A 17,497-nucleotide genomic window follows, 5' to 3' on the forward strand; every position below is an offset into this window, starting at 1 on the left:
GTCAAGAATTCAGCTCTCTTATTTGTTATAGGTGCCTGCTGTCTGGACTGATACTTTTGAGATGCTGATATTAATAATTTAATTTAGGAACTAACCTCCAATTTTAAAAATCTTTTTTATCATTTTGAGAAGAGCATTTTTATAACTTACATGTTACCAGGCTTGGCTATTGTTTTAACAAAAATTTGTTTTTTTAAGCCAAAATGAATAAATATTATAATAGTTTGTGTACATGTTTGAGAATATTAACAGATAACTCTTTTTCTTTTAATGACTTTTTGGCTTTAGCACATTATATTTTGTTTTCCAGTGAATACAGCTTTGCTGAAAAAGTAGTTGAGGGAATCACTGTTTCTGTAAATTCCATTGTCATCCGCATTGGAGCAAAAGCCTTCAATGCATCCTTTGAACTTTCCCAGCTACGGATCTATAGCGTGAATGCAAACTGGGAGCATGGAGATTTAAGATTTACTCGTATCCAAGATCCACAGAGAGGAGAGGTAAAGATTTTTTGTTGTTGTTGGCTTAAAAATTACTTTAGTCAATGATAAATAAAAGAGTATGTTTAAAATAATTACTTCTTATGGTAACCTAGATTCACATACTACTAGATTTGCTTTATAGCTATATTTATCTTTTTTTTAATCTTACTCATTATTCAATATTCATATTTTAATATCTTTATTGTAATTTTTCAACCCAGAGCTAATAATCCTATTTTAACTTCACAGGTACTCAGAATTGAATTTTACATTTACCAATCTAAAATATGTCATTTAAATTCTTGGTCCCATGATTCAAATGATCTTTGTACTTTATAGTAAAATTAAATTACTTAGAATAAAAGTATTAACAACTTTACCGATGATGACTATAATTATGAAGATGTGTTACTGAATTTGCTGGAAGAATACAATTTCAAAAAATAAAATCATAGTGACTGTCGAGAATGTCATGAAAATTAGTGAAGAGATACATTTATATTTCTTTTTTTTTAATCTACATTTTTCACATTCTGTTTTGTATGAGTAAGTGAAGCCAATCTCTGTGTTCTCTTTAGGTTTTGACATTTAAAGAAATAAATTGGCAGATGATTCGAATAGAGGCAGATGCTACCCAAAGTTCACATCTTGAAATTATGTGTGCTCCTGTTCGATTAATAACCAACCAATCAAAAATCCGAGTCACACTTAAAAGAAGAGTAAGTTAACAGGGTTTCCTTTGTGATTCATGTGATAACTATTGGAATTGATGGGAAACTTAAAATAATTTTTAAGCAAAATATTGGCATATTAAAACAATGCAAAGTAAAAGAAAATATAGTGCCTAAACCAATATTTGAAGAAACCTACTATAATAACATTTTTCAGTCCTCTGGATTTAATACTTAGATTTTTATTTTTTATAATTGAGATTTCTCAGTTGCCAAATAACTGTTGAACATTAACAGTTTTAACATTTTATTTCTCCTATCGAATCGCTCAAGAGTAAGTAAACAGTAACCAAAACTACTAGCTTTCGAAGGTTATTAAGATATGACTGGTAATTAAGATAAATAGGGAAGATTGGTACTTAAGGATGTAAGAAGTTGCAAGTCCACTATGGATTATGATGAAATCTAATGACAGAGTAATGACTTATTTTAACCATCGCTTAATGTCTCAACAACATGTATTGTATCACCGGACATTAATTACTATACTAAATTAAATTGAAAAAAAATTTTGTAGAATATATGGTTAAAATAGCATTTTAGTTTTTAATGAATTTTAATGCCCCTTTTTATACTAGAATTAAAATTAACATAGGTAATTAAATGATTTATTACCTTTAAGTGCAAAATTAAATTATTTAGGTACTCATACCTATATAACTTTTACCTATTTAGGTACCGGCATTTGTCAGTCTTTTTTTACCACTGTATTGCTAATACTAAGAAATGTTTTTTCCATACTTTTAGAACTCATTAAATATTTGATGAATAACAGGATCCATATTTCTATTCAAAAATTAAAAAAATAAAAGTACATTATAAGTTCTATTTCTTGACCTCATTTTATGAATCAATTTTTTTTTTTTTGACAGTTAAAGGACTGCAACGTCATTGCAACAAAGTTAGTTCTAATATTGGATGACTTATTATGGGTCTTGACGGATTCTCAGTTGAAGGCTATGGTACAATATGCAAAATCTCTTAGTGAAGCAATAGAAAAATCAACAGAACAAAGGAAGAGTATGGCTTCTGAACCTACACAGGTATGCTATTAAGTTAACAGGAACAAAAACTCTACCTGTAAATGGTTTAAAAATCAGAATGGTTAGTTGTTTTGTTTATGTGAAATCCTACCTAATAAAAAGAGTAATATGCAAATTGACCACACCTTCACTATGCCCAAGCCACACCCACCAGCCAGTCAGGGCAAGTATGCAAATTAACCCAACCAAGATGGTGGTTAATTTGCATATCAAGACAGCATAGAAAGAAGCCAAACGCTGCAGAAGGGAGCGAAGCTGTGGAGAAGCAAGCAAGTGGGGCAGGGGAGAAGGAAGGGAAGCAGGCGGGTGGGGAGAAGGAAGAGAAGCAGGCGGGTGGGGAGAAGGAAGGGAAGCAGGCGGGGTGGGGAGAAGGAAGGGAAGCAGGCGGGTGGGGAGAAGGAAGGGAAGCAGGCGGGCGGGGAGAAGGAAGGGAAGCAGGCGGGGCGGGGGGAAGGAAGGGAAGCAGGCGGGGCGGGGGGAAGGAAGGGAAGCAGGCGGGGCGGGGGGAAGGAAGGGAAGCAGGCGGGGCGGGGAGAAGGAAGGGAAGCAGGCGGGGCAGGGGAGAGCGCAGCAGGAAGCCCTATTGCAGGAATCTTCCTGCAATGGGCTACTATGCATTCATACAAGTCCTTTGGTTGCTCTCTGACCCCCACCTCCCCTGCCATTTGTCTCTGGATCTATTCTTGTTCATCGAACTTAAAATCTCTTATGTCTCTTCTGCTTTCTAGCTTCTTTAGATATCCAAGTTCAAAGACACACCACATCTTATAAGAGGCACTAGAGCACTTACACAAGTGCTTTTACAAAGCAGTGATTAATTTCTACAGGATATATCATAGTGTGCTAGTATACAGCTGATGTATGGTACAGGGCTCACATTTCTTTTCTCTTTAATAGATAGAACTAATAATAGTCAAATAAATAAATTGCCTTTAATAGTTAATAAGTATGTTTTCTAAGACAAGAAAGGCTATAAATATGTAAATATAAATATTCAGTTATTTACCAAAGCATTTGGGTTCATATTCAAATTGTGTATAGTTGATGCAAAATAAAATGTATTAGCTTACTTTTTTATCACTATTCCTAAGAATATTTAAGTTTTCTTGTGTGGGAATTGCAAGTGTTTAACCTGCAGTGCTAAGGCAGTATTGAACCTTTTAGAGCTCCACAGCAGCCCCATCTACGCAGCAAGTGAAGTCACCCCAGGCTTCAAATGCTCCTGATCTAAATGATGCAATTGTGAAACTGTTCAATGACTTCGATGTCAAAGAAACCTCCCATCATTTAGTGATTTCTCATCTAGACCTACACATTTGTGACGATATTCATGCTAAAGAAAAAGGTAACTAAAGCTGCTTATTTGAAACTATTTTGGTTTTTCTAGAATTTACTATAAAAATGGATTGTTTATCATGTTTATTATGTAGTATGTGCTATAAGATAACTGGTCATAACTTTATCATTCATAAGAGATACATGCATGAAAGGTGTAATGCTAAACATTATAGATTGCAGTACATTGAGCTCCATAGAAACAGCACCTGGGCAAGTGGGAGTTGGCAGGCACTGGGTGACTGTGCTTGCTGAGGAAAAGGAGATCCTAAGAAGCTGAGAGGCAAAATGTCATCATATGCTTGCTTTGTGCAAACTTTCCGGGAGGAGCACAAGAAGAAACCTCCAGGTGCTTCAGTCAACTTCTCAGAGTTTTCTAAGAAGTTCTCAGAGAGGTAGAAGACCATGTCTTAATGCCGGGGTCTTTCTCCAGCATCTAGAAGGGTTCAGGAATCTGGAGAAGGCGCTGCATGTAAATTAATCAAGAGACTAGAAATATAATACAAATTTGTAATCCATGGGGGAGCCAGAGGAAGCTTAGCTGTAGTAGCGTTTCTGTCTATCTCCTGATCCAGGGCTTATTTTTATTCCCACATTTTGCTCTGTGGCAAAGTAGATACATATCTCAAAGGTAAGGTTTAGTATGCAGTAGGCATTGTCAGATTGGGGGAACTGCCTTCGTCTGTTCAGGTGTTTGGCCAACAGGAGGCAATAACATGTAGATTGAAATGCCCTCAGCTGTCTGGTAACAGGCAATAATATATGCAGATCTTCAGGTTTGGGGAAATGCCTTCGGCCATTCTAGCAGGCAATAAGATGTATTCAGCCCTGCTGAATATAGACTTCTTGCATTTATTATGGCATACTGGAATTAGCCTCCAGCAATGTCTGCTAAAGAGAAAGGGAAATTTGCAGACATGGCAAAGGTGGACAAGGCCTGTTAATGAAAGAGAAATGAAAACTTACATCCCTCCTAAAGGGGAAACAAGAAGTTCAAGGATCTCAATGCACCCAAGAGGCCGCCTTCTTCGTCTTTTTTCTTGTTTTGTTCTGAGTATCACCCAAAAATCAAAGTAAAATGACCATTCTGGCCTATCCATTGGTGATGCTGCAAAAAAGCTGGGAGAGATATGGAATCACACTGCTGCAGATGACAAGCAGCCTGATGAAAAGAAGGCTGCTAAGCTGAAGGAGAAATATGGAAAGGAAATTGCTGCATACTGAGCTATGGAGAGAGCCTGATGTGGCATAAAGGGAGTCATCACGGCTGAAAAAAGCAAGAAAAAGAAGGAAGAGGAGGGAGGTGAAGAGGAGGATGATCAGGAGAAAGAAGAAGAAGATGATGATGAATAAGTTGGTTTTAGCACAGGTTTCTTTTCTTGTCTATAAAGTAGTTAACTGCCCTGTACACAACTCACTCATTTTAGAGAAAAAAAATTGAAATGTACGGCTGGGTAAGATTTGTTTTTAAACTGTACAGAGTCTTTTTTTATATAGTTAACATACTAGTACTACTGAATGTGTCTTTAGATGGCCCCGTCTTGGTATTTTCAGTAGCCAATAACCTTGCCTGCTATACAGTATGGGGACTGTAAATTAGCATGGACATTTAAAGCAGGTTCTTGGTGCACAGCACAACTTAGTTATATGTGGGGATGGTAGTATTTACATCTTCACTTGTCTCTGATGCCATGAATATGAAATAATTGTTGTTTTGTAACTGAATATCACTCTGTAATTTTAAAAAAAAGTTGCAGCTGTTTTCCTGACATTCTGCATGTCTCTTAAGTAAATACAGTATTCTTATTAAAAAATAAACATTACATATTGGTATGAAATGTTATTTTGCTTTAGTATTTAGTACTTCAGCACAATTGTTAGCTATTAATGCTAATAAAATTAAGTTTAAATAAAATCAAAGACTTAGTAGATGACATCCTTGGAGGAGGATGAAATATTAGACTTACCTTTGAATTAACCTTTTTATAATTTTGAATTGTCCCTAAATTAAATTGTTGTCCATACTCAACATATAATTTGCACACGTGTTGTCAGCTTGGTGGTTTATATTTTTCTGACCCCATGTGCATGTAAATACAATTGTGTGGATGTTTAATACTTCTTGTGTCTCTTCCTCCCAATATTCTAGATTTAGTTAGGAAGCTAAATTTCAGTTAAGAAGGTTTTTTTCCCCTTTTTAGCTTTTGTTTCTTTTACTTTTTCTTATTTAGTAGACAAAGGTTCTTGATCACTATGAAAAACCGTGGTTCCCTAATCTAGATTCTGGGGCATTTCTCTGTCAGAGAGTGTCCCTGGCCCATAGTGTTGGAAGGGTTCAGCAGGTAGTCCTATCTCTTGAACAGTGGTTCTCAAACTTTGGCGAGCATGAGAATCAAGCTGAGGATTTTTTTAAAATAAGGATATCTGACCGGTGTCCCTCAGACCTGAATCAGAATGATAACTATGACAATTGCTGCTCTGGATTCTTAAGGCTGTGAGAGTGAATATTTTTTAAAAACCTGAATTCTGAAACATTAGGCCAGGAGTTTTAAATGGGTGGTTGTAAGTCTGTACCAGAAATTCTGCTAGTTGAAATAAATTAGAGTTATCAAGTGAATGTAGAGAGTGTATACATAGCTTGTGTCTTAATTTGTATTTGATTTGTCCATGCTATTTTAAGATTTGACTTTTTGTGTTGAAGTTACACTAACTTAGGTACTTCTGACCTTAATTTAGCTATGTGATCTTGGACAACTTACGCAACCTAATAGACTCAGTTTCTTCTTCAGTAAGAGAAAAGATGGTATAGTGTAGTAGTAAATATTTCCTGGTTCAAAACCAACTCTACACATATTGGCTGTATGACATTGGCCTGTTTTACTTAACTTTTTTGTGTCTTAATTTCTTTATTTAGAAAATGGGCATACTACTAATAACAGTACCTATCTTATAGGGTTGTTATGAAAAGCAAGAGAGTAAGTATACCTAAAGTATTTAAAACAATGCTTGACATGTGGTTAGGGCTATAAATATAAAAGTTGATTGCATCCTCATTTTTAAGCCTAGTACCTTGCAAGTGATTGGGGCTTAATACTTATTAGATTGAATTGCATTTCCTAAAATCCTTAATGTATTATTTATGATAACAGAGAGACAGTTATTACTGCTTGTACTGTAGGTGTGGCAAATTAAGTGTTTCTGATATTTGCTTAATACTCTTCTCACTTTCTCTCAAATCCATCTTTTTCTTTTCCCAGAGTCAAATAGACGCATTACTGGAGGGGCTATGCAACTGTCTTTTACAAAACTAACTATAGATTATTATCCTTATCACAAAGCAGGTATGTATAACAATTTCTTTAAATGACATAAATCTTGCATTATATTATAAAACCAATTTATTTTATTTTGTTTTAATGTAATTTTTTTTCAGTTTTTTTAATTCAAGAAAAATGATTTTAAATATAATGTTACATGCAATAAACCTTAATATTTCAAGAAAAACGATCTTAAATATAATAATGTTACATGCAATAAACATTATTTCAAGAAAAACAGTTTTAAATATGATAATGTTACATGCAATAAACACCAGTTATTCAAGAAAAATGATCTTACACATAATATTACATGCAATATACATTAATATTTCAAGAATAAAAGGATTTTGCCAAGACCGGTTTGGCTCAGTGGTTAGGGCGTCGGCCTGCGGACTCAAGGGTCCCAGGTTCGATTCTGGTCAAGGGCATGTACCTTGGTTGCGGGTACATCCCCAGTGCGGGGTGTGCAGGAGGCAGCTGATCGATGATGTTTCTCTCTCATCGGTGTTTCTAACTCTCTATCCCTCTCCTTTCCTCTCTGGAAAAAAATCAATAAAATATATTAAAAAAAAAAAAGAATAAAAGGATTTTAAGTATAATCATATTACTAAAACTCTACTAACATAGTATGATATCACCAGCGTTGTAGGAAATATTGAAAATCTGCAAATAACAGGGTTACTTATTATATTCTAGAATATTTTTTCCTATGACTATTTTTGTTCATCAGCTTATGTTGTTCATTATATTCCACAAATAAGTGAGATCATATGATATTTATCTTTCTCCGACTAGCTTATTTCGCTTAGTATGATGCTTTTAAAGTCTATTTTGTCAGATATGAGTATTGCTACTCCAGCTTTTTTTTCTTTTCCATTTCCATGGAAAATTTTTTTCCATCCCTTCACTTTCATCCTGTGTGTGTCTTTTGTTTTGAGGTGGGTCTCTTGTAGACAGCATATAGTTGGGTTTTGTTTTTGTATCCATTCAGCTACCCTACACCTTTTGATTGGAGCACTTAATCCATTTACATTTAGGGTTATTATTGAGAGGTACTTATTTATAGCCATTTCAATTCTGTATGGCTTGGTTTCTCTCTCTGTTTCTTCTTCTCAGCAATCCCTTTAGCATTTCTTATAATGCTGCCTTGGTGGTGATGAACTCCTTTAGCCTTTTTTTTGTTTGGAAAGCTCTTTATTTGACCATCTATTTTGAATGATAGCCTTGCTGGATATTGGTCTCAGGTCCTTGCTTTCCATTACCTTGAGTGCTTAATGCCATTCCCTTCTGGCCTGTAGAGTTTCTGATGAGAAATAGGTGTCAGCCTTATGGGAACTCCTTTCTAGGTAACAGTTTTCTTTTCTCTTGCTGCCCTAAGATTCTCTCTTTGTCTTTAATTTTTGGCATTTTAATTATGATGTGTCTGGGCTTGGGTCTGTTTGGGTTCTTCTTGTTTGGGGTTCTCTGTGCCTCCTGAACTTGTGTGACTTTTTCCTTTACCAGGTTAGGGAGTTTATTTCTTCAAATACCTTCTCTATGCCTTTCTCCCTTTCTGCCTCTTCTGGCACACTTACTATTCTAATATTGTTACATTTCACATTGTCCCACAGCTCCCTTAAGCTGTCCTTCTGGTTTTTAATTGTTTTTTCTTTTTGGTTCTCTAATTGAGTGATATTTTCAACTCTGTCTTCTAATTCACTGATTTAATCCTCAGCTTCCCCTAATCTGTGTATTCCTTCTAGTGCATTCTTTATTTGTGTTATGTCATTCTTTATCTCAGACTGTTCTTTTTTTCATAATTACTGTATCTTTTTTCACACTTTTGAGCATTTTTAACATCATTACTCTGAACTCTGTTTCAGATAAATTCCTTATCTCTGCTTCATTTATCTCTTCTGGAGAATTCGTTAGTTCTTTCATTTGGGGTTGTTTCTTTGTTTCCTCATTTTGGTTATCTGTTTGGGTTTGTGACTATGTATTAGGTAAATCCTCTACACCTCTCAATCTTTAGTGCAGGACAGTGTTAAAAGACTCAAAGCCTCCAGAGACCGCCTCTGTCTACAGACTAATAGGATTCCGACTTGAATTGCCTACAGGCAGTCGTCCTCAGGCGAGAGTTTTTTCAACAGGATGGGACAGTTGCTTCTGCCTGAAGGCTAATTGTTACTTTTAATCTCCTAAGTGGCCTCAGGGCAAGATGCTTTCCAATAGGGAGTGTCAACTGCCTTTCCCACAGGCAAGGCAGATGTCTATATGGGAAAGATGTCCTCCACTGGGTGAGGGAATGACTCAGCCCAGGAAACTTGGGGTGTCTGTCTTCTGAGTTCTTTCCCTCAAGTCCCCGGTCCTGGATTCTTCTCTCACAGCTCCAGTCCACTTCACCCTCCCTCTGCCAGAGCACAAGGTGGGTGGCTCCACAGGGAATTTTTGTGTGTTGGCCTTTTAAAAATGCCCAAACTTTCAGGTGCCACTCCCTGGCAGACAGCACCCCACTGCTTTTCACAGCTAGATGTTATGTGGGTACCATCCTCAGTTTGGTGCTCTCTGCTGGGGAGCCCAGCTTCCTGATTAGATACCAGAGTTCTCAGTGGCTCTCCCCCCCCCCCCCCCCCCCCCCCCCCCCCCCCCCCCCCCGCACAGCTGAGATATCTCTCCTGGACTTCAGTTGCCGTCTGTGGGTGCCCAGCCAGCCCTTTGTTGCCTACGCCCCTCCTACCAGTCTCTGTGTGGTCTCCACCTTCGGTCCGGAGGTATCAGGGTTCTCTCCTGTGAGTTTTCCGTTGATTATTCAGGAAATCTTTCCGTATTTCAGTTGTAATTCCAGCTTGTTCCTCTCCCCTGATAGAAGTCTTCACTGCATTCTTTTCTTTAGAATTCAAATGAAGACAAAGGGCTAAATTAGCTTATTCATTTTCCTGCTCTTTTCAAAATGAGCTCCATCCTATCTATATTTTTTCTCCAAACTGCACTAGAAAAACAAAATCTGCCCTTTCATTCCTCCTTGTGTGTCAGGGCCTCTGCTGACTGGAGTGCTCTCTTCTTCACACTTAGCCCTTTGCACTCGCTTGCTTTTTTCTCAATTCCTTTATTCTACTCGGGATTTAATTTTTTAAATACCCCAGATTTTACAAAGCGCGGCAGTAGAATAAAAAACTGGAGTTTCTTTTCATACAAACTTATTTATTTGGATTTTTTTATATTTCAAATGATTGATACATTCAAAGAGTAATTTTAATCTCTATAATTTTTCATGGTGTGATATTTTTTGGAACATTCACCCACGAAGACCTGGTTTACATTCACATGTTTCACAAATATAAATCGTCTCTCTTCTTCCTCCTTTGATTTTTCTTTTAGAACAAACAACACAATCTTTGTGTTTTTTGTTAGGGTGAGGTGTGATTATATGGAGCTTTCCATCTAAACGTTGCTCTAAGTTAGTGGATAATAATCTACCCCTGGAAATTAGTGTACTATCTCTGAATTCTCCAACAAGATCATGTACTAGTTTCCTAATAAATTTCACATGCGTTATCGGTTTTTCATTTTTTCTTTTTTGGCATCAGTTGAGACGGCATTTACATTTTACTTGTCCTTTCATGCTAATGAAAACAAGAAAAGATACTGGAAAAATAGACAAAAATCCCCCTTCCCCCTGCGGTGAAACTACGTGTCGAGTGTCGCTCGACATACGAGCTGCTACCGATGCTAACCATGTCGAGTCACACTCGACATCCGAGTGCAAAAGGTTAGAGAGCTAATGTAATTTTTAAAGAAAAAGGAGATCAAGGCATTTGTTTTTCCCCCTATGGTATCTTACCAAGAAAATATAATTGCTATAGGAAATATTCATGCATTTTATATTGAGGTTTACATAGATTATTAGAAAGTATAATTGTTAGAAATTGGCAATAATCTAAATAACTAATTAAAAACTTTAAAAAAATCATAATACAGATGATACATATTTGTGCTACTTTGTTAATTGTTACCCAAAAGTTTATTAATCAATATGTTTGAATTTTTAAATGATATTTTTAGATATTTAAAAAACCAAAAAGAGAATTTAAAGCAAAAGGATAACAAAGATTTTAGCTAAGTCATAGAAGTCCAGGTACATTTAAAAAAATTTTTTTTCTCTATTTTGAAATCTTGTCAATAAATAAGATTTAATTAGGCTCCTTAATAATCAAATATTGATAGGTTCTTCACCTCAAATAATAAAAGCAAAAGAATGTATGTTTACATTTTTTACATTACAAAAGATGTATGTGCACATCTCTGCATTTTGGTGGTATGTGGCTTTTTAAAAAAAATATTTTATTGATTTTTTTTTTTTTTACAGAGAGGAAGGGAGAGAGACAGGAGTTAGAAACATCAATGAGAGAGAAACATCGATCAGCTGCCTTCTGCACACCTCCCACTGGGGATGTGCCCGCAACCAAGGTATATGCCCTTGTCCGGAATCGAACCTGGGACCCTTCAGTCCACAGGCTGATGCTCTATCCACTGAGCCAAACTGGTTAGGGCTGGCTTTTTGTTTTTAATTCACACAAGTAACTTGAGTTTTCTAGAATTTTAAAAAGTGATAAAATTTTTCTGTTTACAATTTTTTTATCTCCCATTATTTGTCCTTTCTATATCAGTACCTGACAGGTTTTAAAGATTATACTATTGGTTTTGATTTTTGTTAGAGGGGCTTTTTCCTTATATTTTATTTCTCCAGATTCATAAGTTAGCTACATATACCTAAAATACTTTTAACAATAAAAATCATTCATATAGTGAGGTAAAACTTTCAGTTACAGATTTTCTTTTCTTCACCCTTTTACATACATATTACTTTCATTAGTTGCTACAGAGAAACATAATCCTGATTTTTAAATTTTTTCTGTAAAAAAGTTCTCTATAGATATATCTTTGTGACTGATGTCCATATTGGGAATTTTTATCAATTTCTTCAGTTTTTTAATAATCCTCATAATTTTTATGGATAAGTTTTTGTTAGTCACTTTTCAGTAGATCTTTGATGAAAAGACTATTTTCTTTGCTGGTGTTCTCTGGGATTCTGTGTGGTGGAGCTATGCCAGGTGGTGGAGCATTCAGTGAAGGTACCACCAGCAGTGCTGTTTCCATTGGAAACTTTGAGTGACATTTTAGCAAGGGTCGCTTCTAGGTGGAAATCCTCCCAGATTATTTCCTTTTGGTCTTCTTTCCCTCTATTCCAAATGTTTGTTCATATTTTCTAGGAATATTAAAATCTGTAGTAGGTAAAGGCTATAAATTTATTGGGAAATTGAAGAATCCCTTGAGAATATGAATAAATCTCACTAAAAGCATAACAGAATAAATGAAAATGGTGTACTTTTCAGTGTAATTTCTTGTTATTCATTTTACAGGAGATAGTTGTAATCATTGGATGTATTTTAGTGATGCAACCAAGACAAAAAATGGATGGGCCGACGAGTTGTTACATGAATTTGAGTGCAACGTTGAAATGCTTAAACAGGCTATAAAGGATCATAATGTAGGTTCACCTCCTAAATCCCCAACACATGCCTCTCCCCAGCACACACAAACAGGTATTTTACCTATAACAACATTATGGCATTCCCCTGATATTGTGTAAATGGCATTCCCCTGATATTGTATTTACTAGAGGCCCGGTGCATGAAATTCGTGCACGGGGAGGGGAGTGTCCCTCAGCCCAGCCTGCACCGTCTCCAATCTGGGACCCCTTGAGGGATGCCCGACTACCCGTGAAGGCCCAATCCCGTTAGAATCGGGCCTATACGGGCAGTCAGACATCCCTCTTACAATCCAGGACTGCTGGCTCCCAACTTCTCGCCTGCCTGATTGCCCCTAACTGCTTCTGCTTGCCAGCCTGATCACCCCCTAACCACTCCCCTGCCAGCCTGATTGATGCCTAACTGCTCCCCTGCCTGCCTCATTGCCCCTAACTGACCTCCCTTGCAGACCTGGTTGCTCCCAACTGCCCTCCCCTGCAGGCCTGGTTGCCCCTAACTGCCCTCCCCTGCTGGCCCAGTCGCCCCTAATTGCCTTCCCCTGCTGGCCTGGTCGCCCCTAACTGCTCTCCCCAGCTGGCCTGGTCGCCCCCAACTGCCCTCCCCTGTAGGCCTGGTCCCCCCCAACTGCTCTTCCCTGTAGGCCTCGTCCCCCACAGCTGCCCTCCCCTGCAAGCCTTGTTCCCCCCAACTGCCCTCCCCTGCTGGCCTGGTCCCCCCCAGCTGCCTTCCCCTGCAGGCCTGGTCCTCCCAACTTTCCTCCCCTGCAGGCCTGGTCACCCCCAACTGCCCTCCTCTGCTGGTCCGGTCACCCCTAACTGCCCTCCCCTGCAGGCCTGATTGCCCCCAACTGCCCTCCCCTGCTGGCCATCTTGTGGCGGCCATCTTGTGTCCACATGGGGGCGGCCATCTTGTTTGTTGGGGTGATGGTCAATTTGCATATTACCTTTTTATTAGATAGGATGACATTACCCTGAGTGTGTGTGTGTGTGTGTGTGTGTGTGTGTGTGTGCGTGCATAAAATGCTGTTTTCCGTGAATAAGCAGTGTTTAATGTATGAAAATCCTGCATCTCATTCAGACCATAGGTGTATGGAACAAAGCACTTTTAAAAAATATATAAGGCTAATACCCAGATAGAATATTTGACTCTTAAATGGTAAGACTTCTCTTATTAATAAATATTTCAGCCAAAAATTATCACATGAGAGTACCTTAAATGTGATGTGATTCCTAGTTAAGGGATAATCAACATGAAAAAATAATCACAATAACTTACATTTTTATATCAATTTATATATAAAGTATTTCCACATATCTCATTTGAGAAATCAGAGTTTATCTTTATTTCTAGTAGCTGTCATAATAGTAGAAGACTGACTGCTAGAAAAAAAAATTTGCAGTAAACTGAGAGGATTTTTTTCTTTCCCACAGAGAAAGACTCAGCTGTGAAAGGGACCTCCAGAATACCTTCAGTATTTTCTCAACAGTCCAAAGCTAAGTTAATGTCTAGTTCTATTGTGGTTAGACTTGCAGATTTCAATATATACCAGGTATGTTTCACTTTATAAATTAAATCTTCTGATAAATACGTTTAGTATCTTCTGCAAACAACTTTTCTAAACTAATGCCACCATTTTGTTTTAAAACATCTTGATTAGTTTTGTGAAGTGACTAAATTAAATAGGATAGAAAATATTAGTTCATTAATTTCTGTTTGTATAGTTTCCCAGGGTTAGGCACATTGTGCAGTTAAGCTCGAGTCCTTTAAATTGCCAAGTCTGCACCAGACTTCTGATAACAATTGCAAGTTCAGGGGTTTCCATAAGCTGCCCACTGATTGGAGAATTCCCTGGAAAAATTCACAGAACTCACTGAAATCAATTACAGAGTCACATTTATTACAGGGGAAAGAATACAAATTAGAACCGGCTATCGGAGGAGAGCATAACATGGAGCCTGGGAGGGTTCTAAATTTAGAACTTGCTTTTTTCCTCAGAATACCTTAGCCTCTTTACATGGACATGTAACAGTATGCATGAAATATTGCCCACGTAGTTGAATTCAGTCTCTAGGTAGACTGATACCCCGTGACCCAAGGTGTCCACCCTCTAGACAGTACTAAGGCAATCAAAATGTGGCCAGTCCCACTCTGAGACATTTTTTGGGCATAAACTATCATGTTGTGGTCCCGGGGTCATCCACCATGAATAGGAAATTTCAGTAGCTTAGAATTGCCTCCCAGGGGCAGGGACAAAGGCCAGACCTCTCTCTGTAGTCCAGATTCCTTGTTACACAATTGTCTTAGTGGAAGAAACTAAAATACCTTTTTGCTTTATTGAAATACTACGTATTGTCTATACAGTGAACATAATTTTATAGCCAAGAACTCTATATCCTATTTCCACTAAAAATATTATTCAGGCTGTAATCTCACAATATGGTCTAACTTCACAGTCCTTGAGACCAACACAATAGAATATGTGATGTATTTTTTAAAAATAAAAGGAAGTATTTAAGATATGTATTAGCATTTATGAAATGTTCTCATTTATTTTGATAAGCCTATGACTTTGAACTTAGTTTTATCTGAAAAGTTTTCATTTTACTCATTGGTTTTCAGTTGAGGCCAATTTTGCTCCCCAGGGGATATTTGGCATTGCCTGAGTACAATTTTGGTTGTCACAGTTGGAGGAGGTTGCTACTGACATTAGTGGGTAGAGACCAATGATTCTGCTTAACATTATACAATGTACTGGATGGCTCCCACAACGAAGAATTATCTGGCCCTAAGTGGTGCCAATTTTGGGAAATCCTGGTTTAAGAGTTTATTTTCATTTTGCAATTGCTTCTTTCTTTACATTCTATATATAGTGCATTTCATTTGAAACAGACTTTAAATTAAGAAGGAGATTTAATAAATTTAAATGGCAATGAATTACCCATAATCTCAAATGGTTGAAGGTGAAATACGGTAAAGAAATTACGCATATACAAATACACGAAAACAAAACAACAGTAACTGGAAAAAAATAAAATAGAATGTTTATTCCATTTTTAATAACTTTCTAACTATTAAAGGAAAAGAGAATAAGCCATTGACGATTAAAATAACTTGACACTTTGACTTGAAAAGGGTTTATTTTCATATATGCAGAGAAAAGCTTCTTAATTAGATAATGTAAGGAACTGACAAATATATAGACTACAAATAATCAAAAGGTTTGATTAGCAATTTACATAAGAGAAAACTTGAAAAAGCATTTCACTTTGTGTGAGAAATATACATGTTTGTTGAATGAATGAAAAAAATAACTTGTAGATACATCTTTAGTCTACTAAGTAAGCATAAATAAGTGAAATTGATAAAACTCTATTGGTTGAACTTTGGGGAAATTAGTATATACGTTTTTAATATAATTATAAATCATCAGTTTTGGGGTGAGTATGAGAACCTTAAAACTAATAGTATATTTTTAATAATTTAAAGGATTTGAGAAGCATAATTGTATTATTTTTATTGTAAAATATATATAACATAAAAATTACCATCTTAATCATTTTTAAGTGTGCAGTTCATTGGCATTAAATATATTCACATTATGGTACAACTATCACCACTGTTTATCTTCATAATTTTTTATCATCTCAAACTAAAACTGTATATAATACTTTTCTTAATAAAGAAATTTGAGTAGAGAATTATTATAAAGTATATGTTAGAGAAGCTTTTTAACCTTGTGGACTTAGAACTATGTCCAGACCCTGCCATTGATTTATTTGTATTATCTTATAGAAATATTCTGTTATTTTAAGGCTCAAAATAATAAGTTTGCAAGGAATGTTATATAAGTTGATTTTGTAATTGATAATATTCCAAAGAGATTATAGTTTTCTGAATAGTTGATTTAAAAATAACTTAATGTGAAGTTAATTATATAATAAAATTTTTATTGGAAATTAACTATTCATAAATTATTGGAAGCAGTTTTAAGAATTTGAAGTGATGTTTATACTGCATAAGTTCTTTGGAAAGGGCTTTGATACTCAGTGTTACTTTAGGAAATTTAATTATTTTTTTAGGTCTCTACAGCAGAACAATGTCGTTCTTCCCCCAAAAGTATGATTTCATGCAATAAAAAATCCCTGTATCTTCCACAAGAAATGTCAGCTGTCTATATTGAATTCACAGAATATTACTATCCAGATGGAAAGGATTTTCCAAGTAAGAGGGTTTCCTATTTTGTTATCATTTGTTCATTACTTAGGAAGTTGTTTTTTTTCTTGCTAAGTTTTTTAGTTTTCTAAATGTGAAAAAAGAAACAAAGGTCCATTGTTCTTTACTCTTGTTATCATTGTGTGTAGTATACGATTCTAGTATAGCATTTTTATATATTACTAGAGGCCTGCCCGGTGCATGGGATTTCTCAGCCCGGCCTGCACCCTCTTGCAGTCCGCAGTCCAGGAGCTCTCAGGTGATGTCCGACTGATGGCAGTCAGACATCCTTAGCACTGCCACCATGGCTGAGCAGTGCTCCCCCTGTGAGCGCACTGACCAACAGGGGGCAGCTCCTGCATTGAGCCTCTTCCCCCGGTGGTCAGTGTGCATCATAGCGACCAGTCGTTCTGCTGTTCGATTTGCATATTACCCTTTTATTATATAGGATTATTTGTTCATATGTTCTTTTCCCTCACTAGCTTGTAGGATACTTGATGTCAGGAATTACGTGGTATTCGTGCTTCATTTTATCCCTGAATTTTTACTTATTTTTATACTTGGTGACTGTTTGTTTAATGACAGGCTATTTATAGAATAAAATAATTTTTTACCCTTTAGTAAGTCTCCATTTATATTTCTGCTACATGACTATAAAACTGTATTTCATTGAAAAAAATAAATAATGAAGTTATCCTTTTAGCTACAGAGAATTTTTTGGCCTGGTTTTAATGTCATTTGTGTTTAGTTAAACATATATTACATGAATTTTTATTTGTGTTTAATTAAACATATATTACATGAATTTTTATTTGTAACCTACTTTCGCTGCTTAAAGTTAAAATT

At 36.3% G+C, this 17,497-nt stretch overlaps 1 protein-coding gene and 1 pseudogene across 4 annotated transcripts in view; both read left to right on the forward strand.

Moving 5' to 3' along the window:
* The window catches only part of BLTP3B (bridge-like lipid transfer protein family member 3B), a 69,055-nt gene that overhangs the window by 28,662 nt on the left and 22,896 nt on the right, over positions 1-17,497 (forward strand). For all 3 annotated transcript variants that reach the window (XM_079775859.1, XM_079775858.1, XM_079775860.1), the window contains 8 exons: positions 311-500; positions 1,061-1,201; positions 2,086-2,256; positions 3,421-3,601; positions 6,849-6,932; positions 12,311-12,493; positions 13,870-13,988; positions 16,519-16,660. In XM_079775859.1, the coding sequence (XP_079631985.1) occupies positions 311-500; positions 1,061-1,201; positions 2,086-2,256; positions 3,421-3,601; positions 6,849-6,932; positions 12,311-12,493; positions 13,870-13,988; positions 16,519-16,660 (1,211 nt within the window). The remainder of the gene's footprint in view (positions 1-310; positions 501-1,060; positions 1,202-2,085; positions 2,257-3,420; positions 3,602-6,848; positions 6,933-12,310; positions 12,494-13,869; positions 13,989-16,518; positions 16,661-17,497) is intronic.
* Positions 3,752-6,842, forward strand: LOC307101965 (high mobility group protein B1-like; annotated as a pseudogene). Its single transcript has 3 exons — positions 3,752-3,773; positions 3,848-3,986; positions 4,467-6,842. The product of its transcript is annotated as a high mobility group protein B1-like (transcript).

The sequence above is a fragment of the Cnephaeus nilssonii genome (assembly GCF_951640355.1).
Source record: "Cnephaeus nilssonii genome assembly, chromosome: 6".
Lineage (NCBI taxonomy): Eukaryota > Metazoa > Chordata > Mammalia > Chiroptera > Vespertilionidae > Cnephaeus > Cnephaeus nilssonii.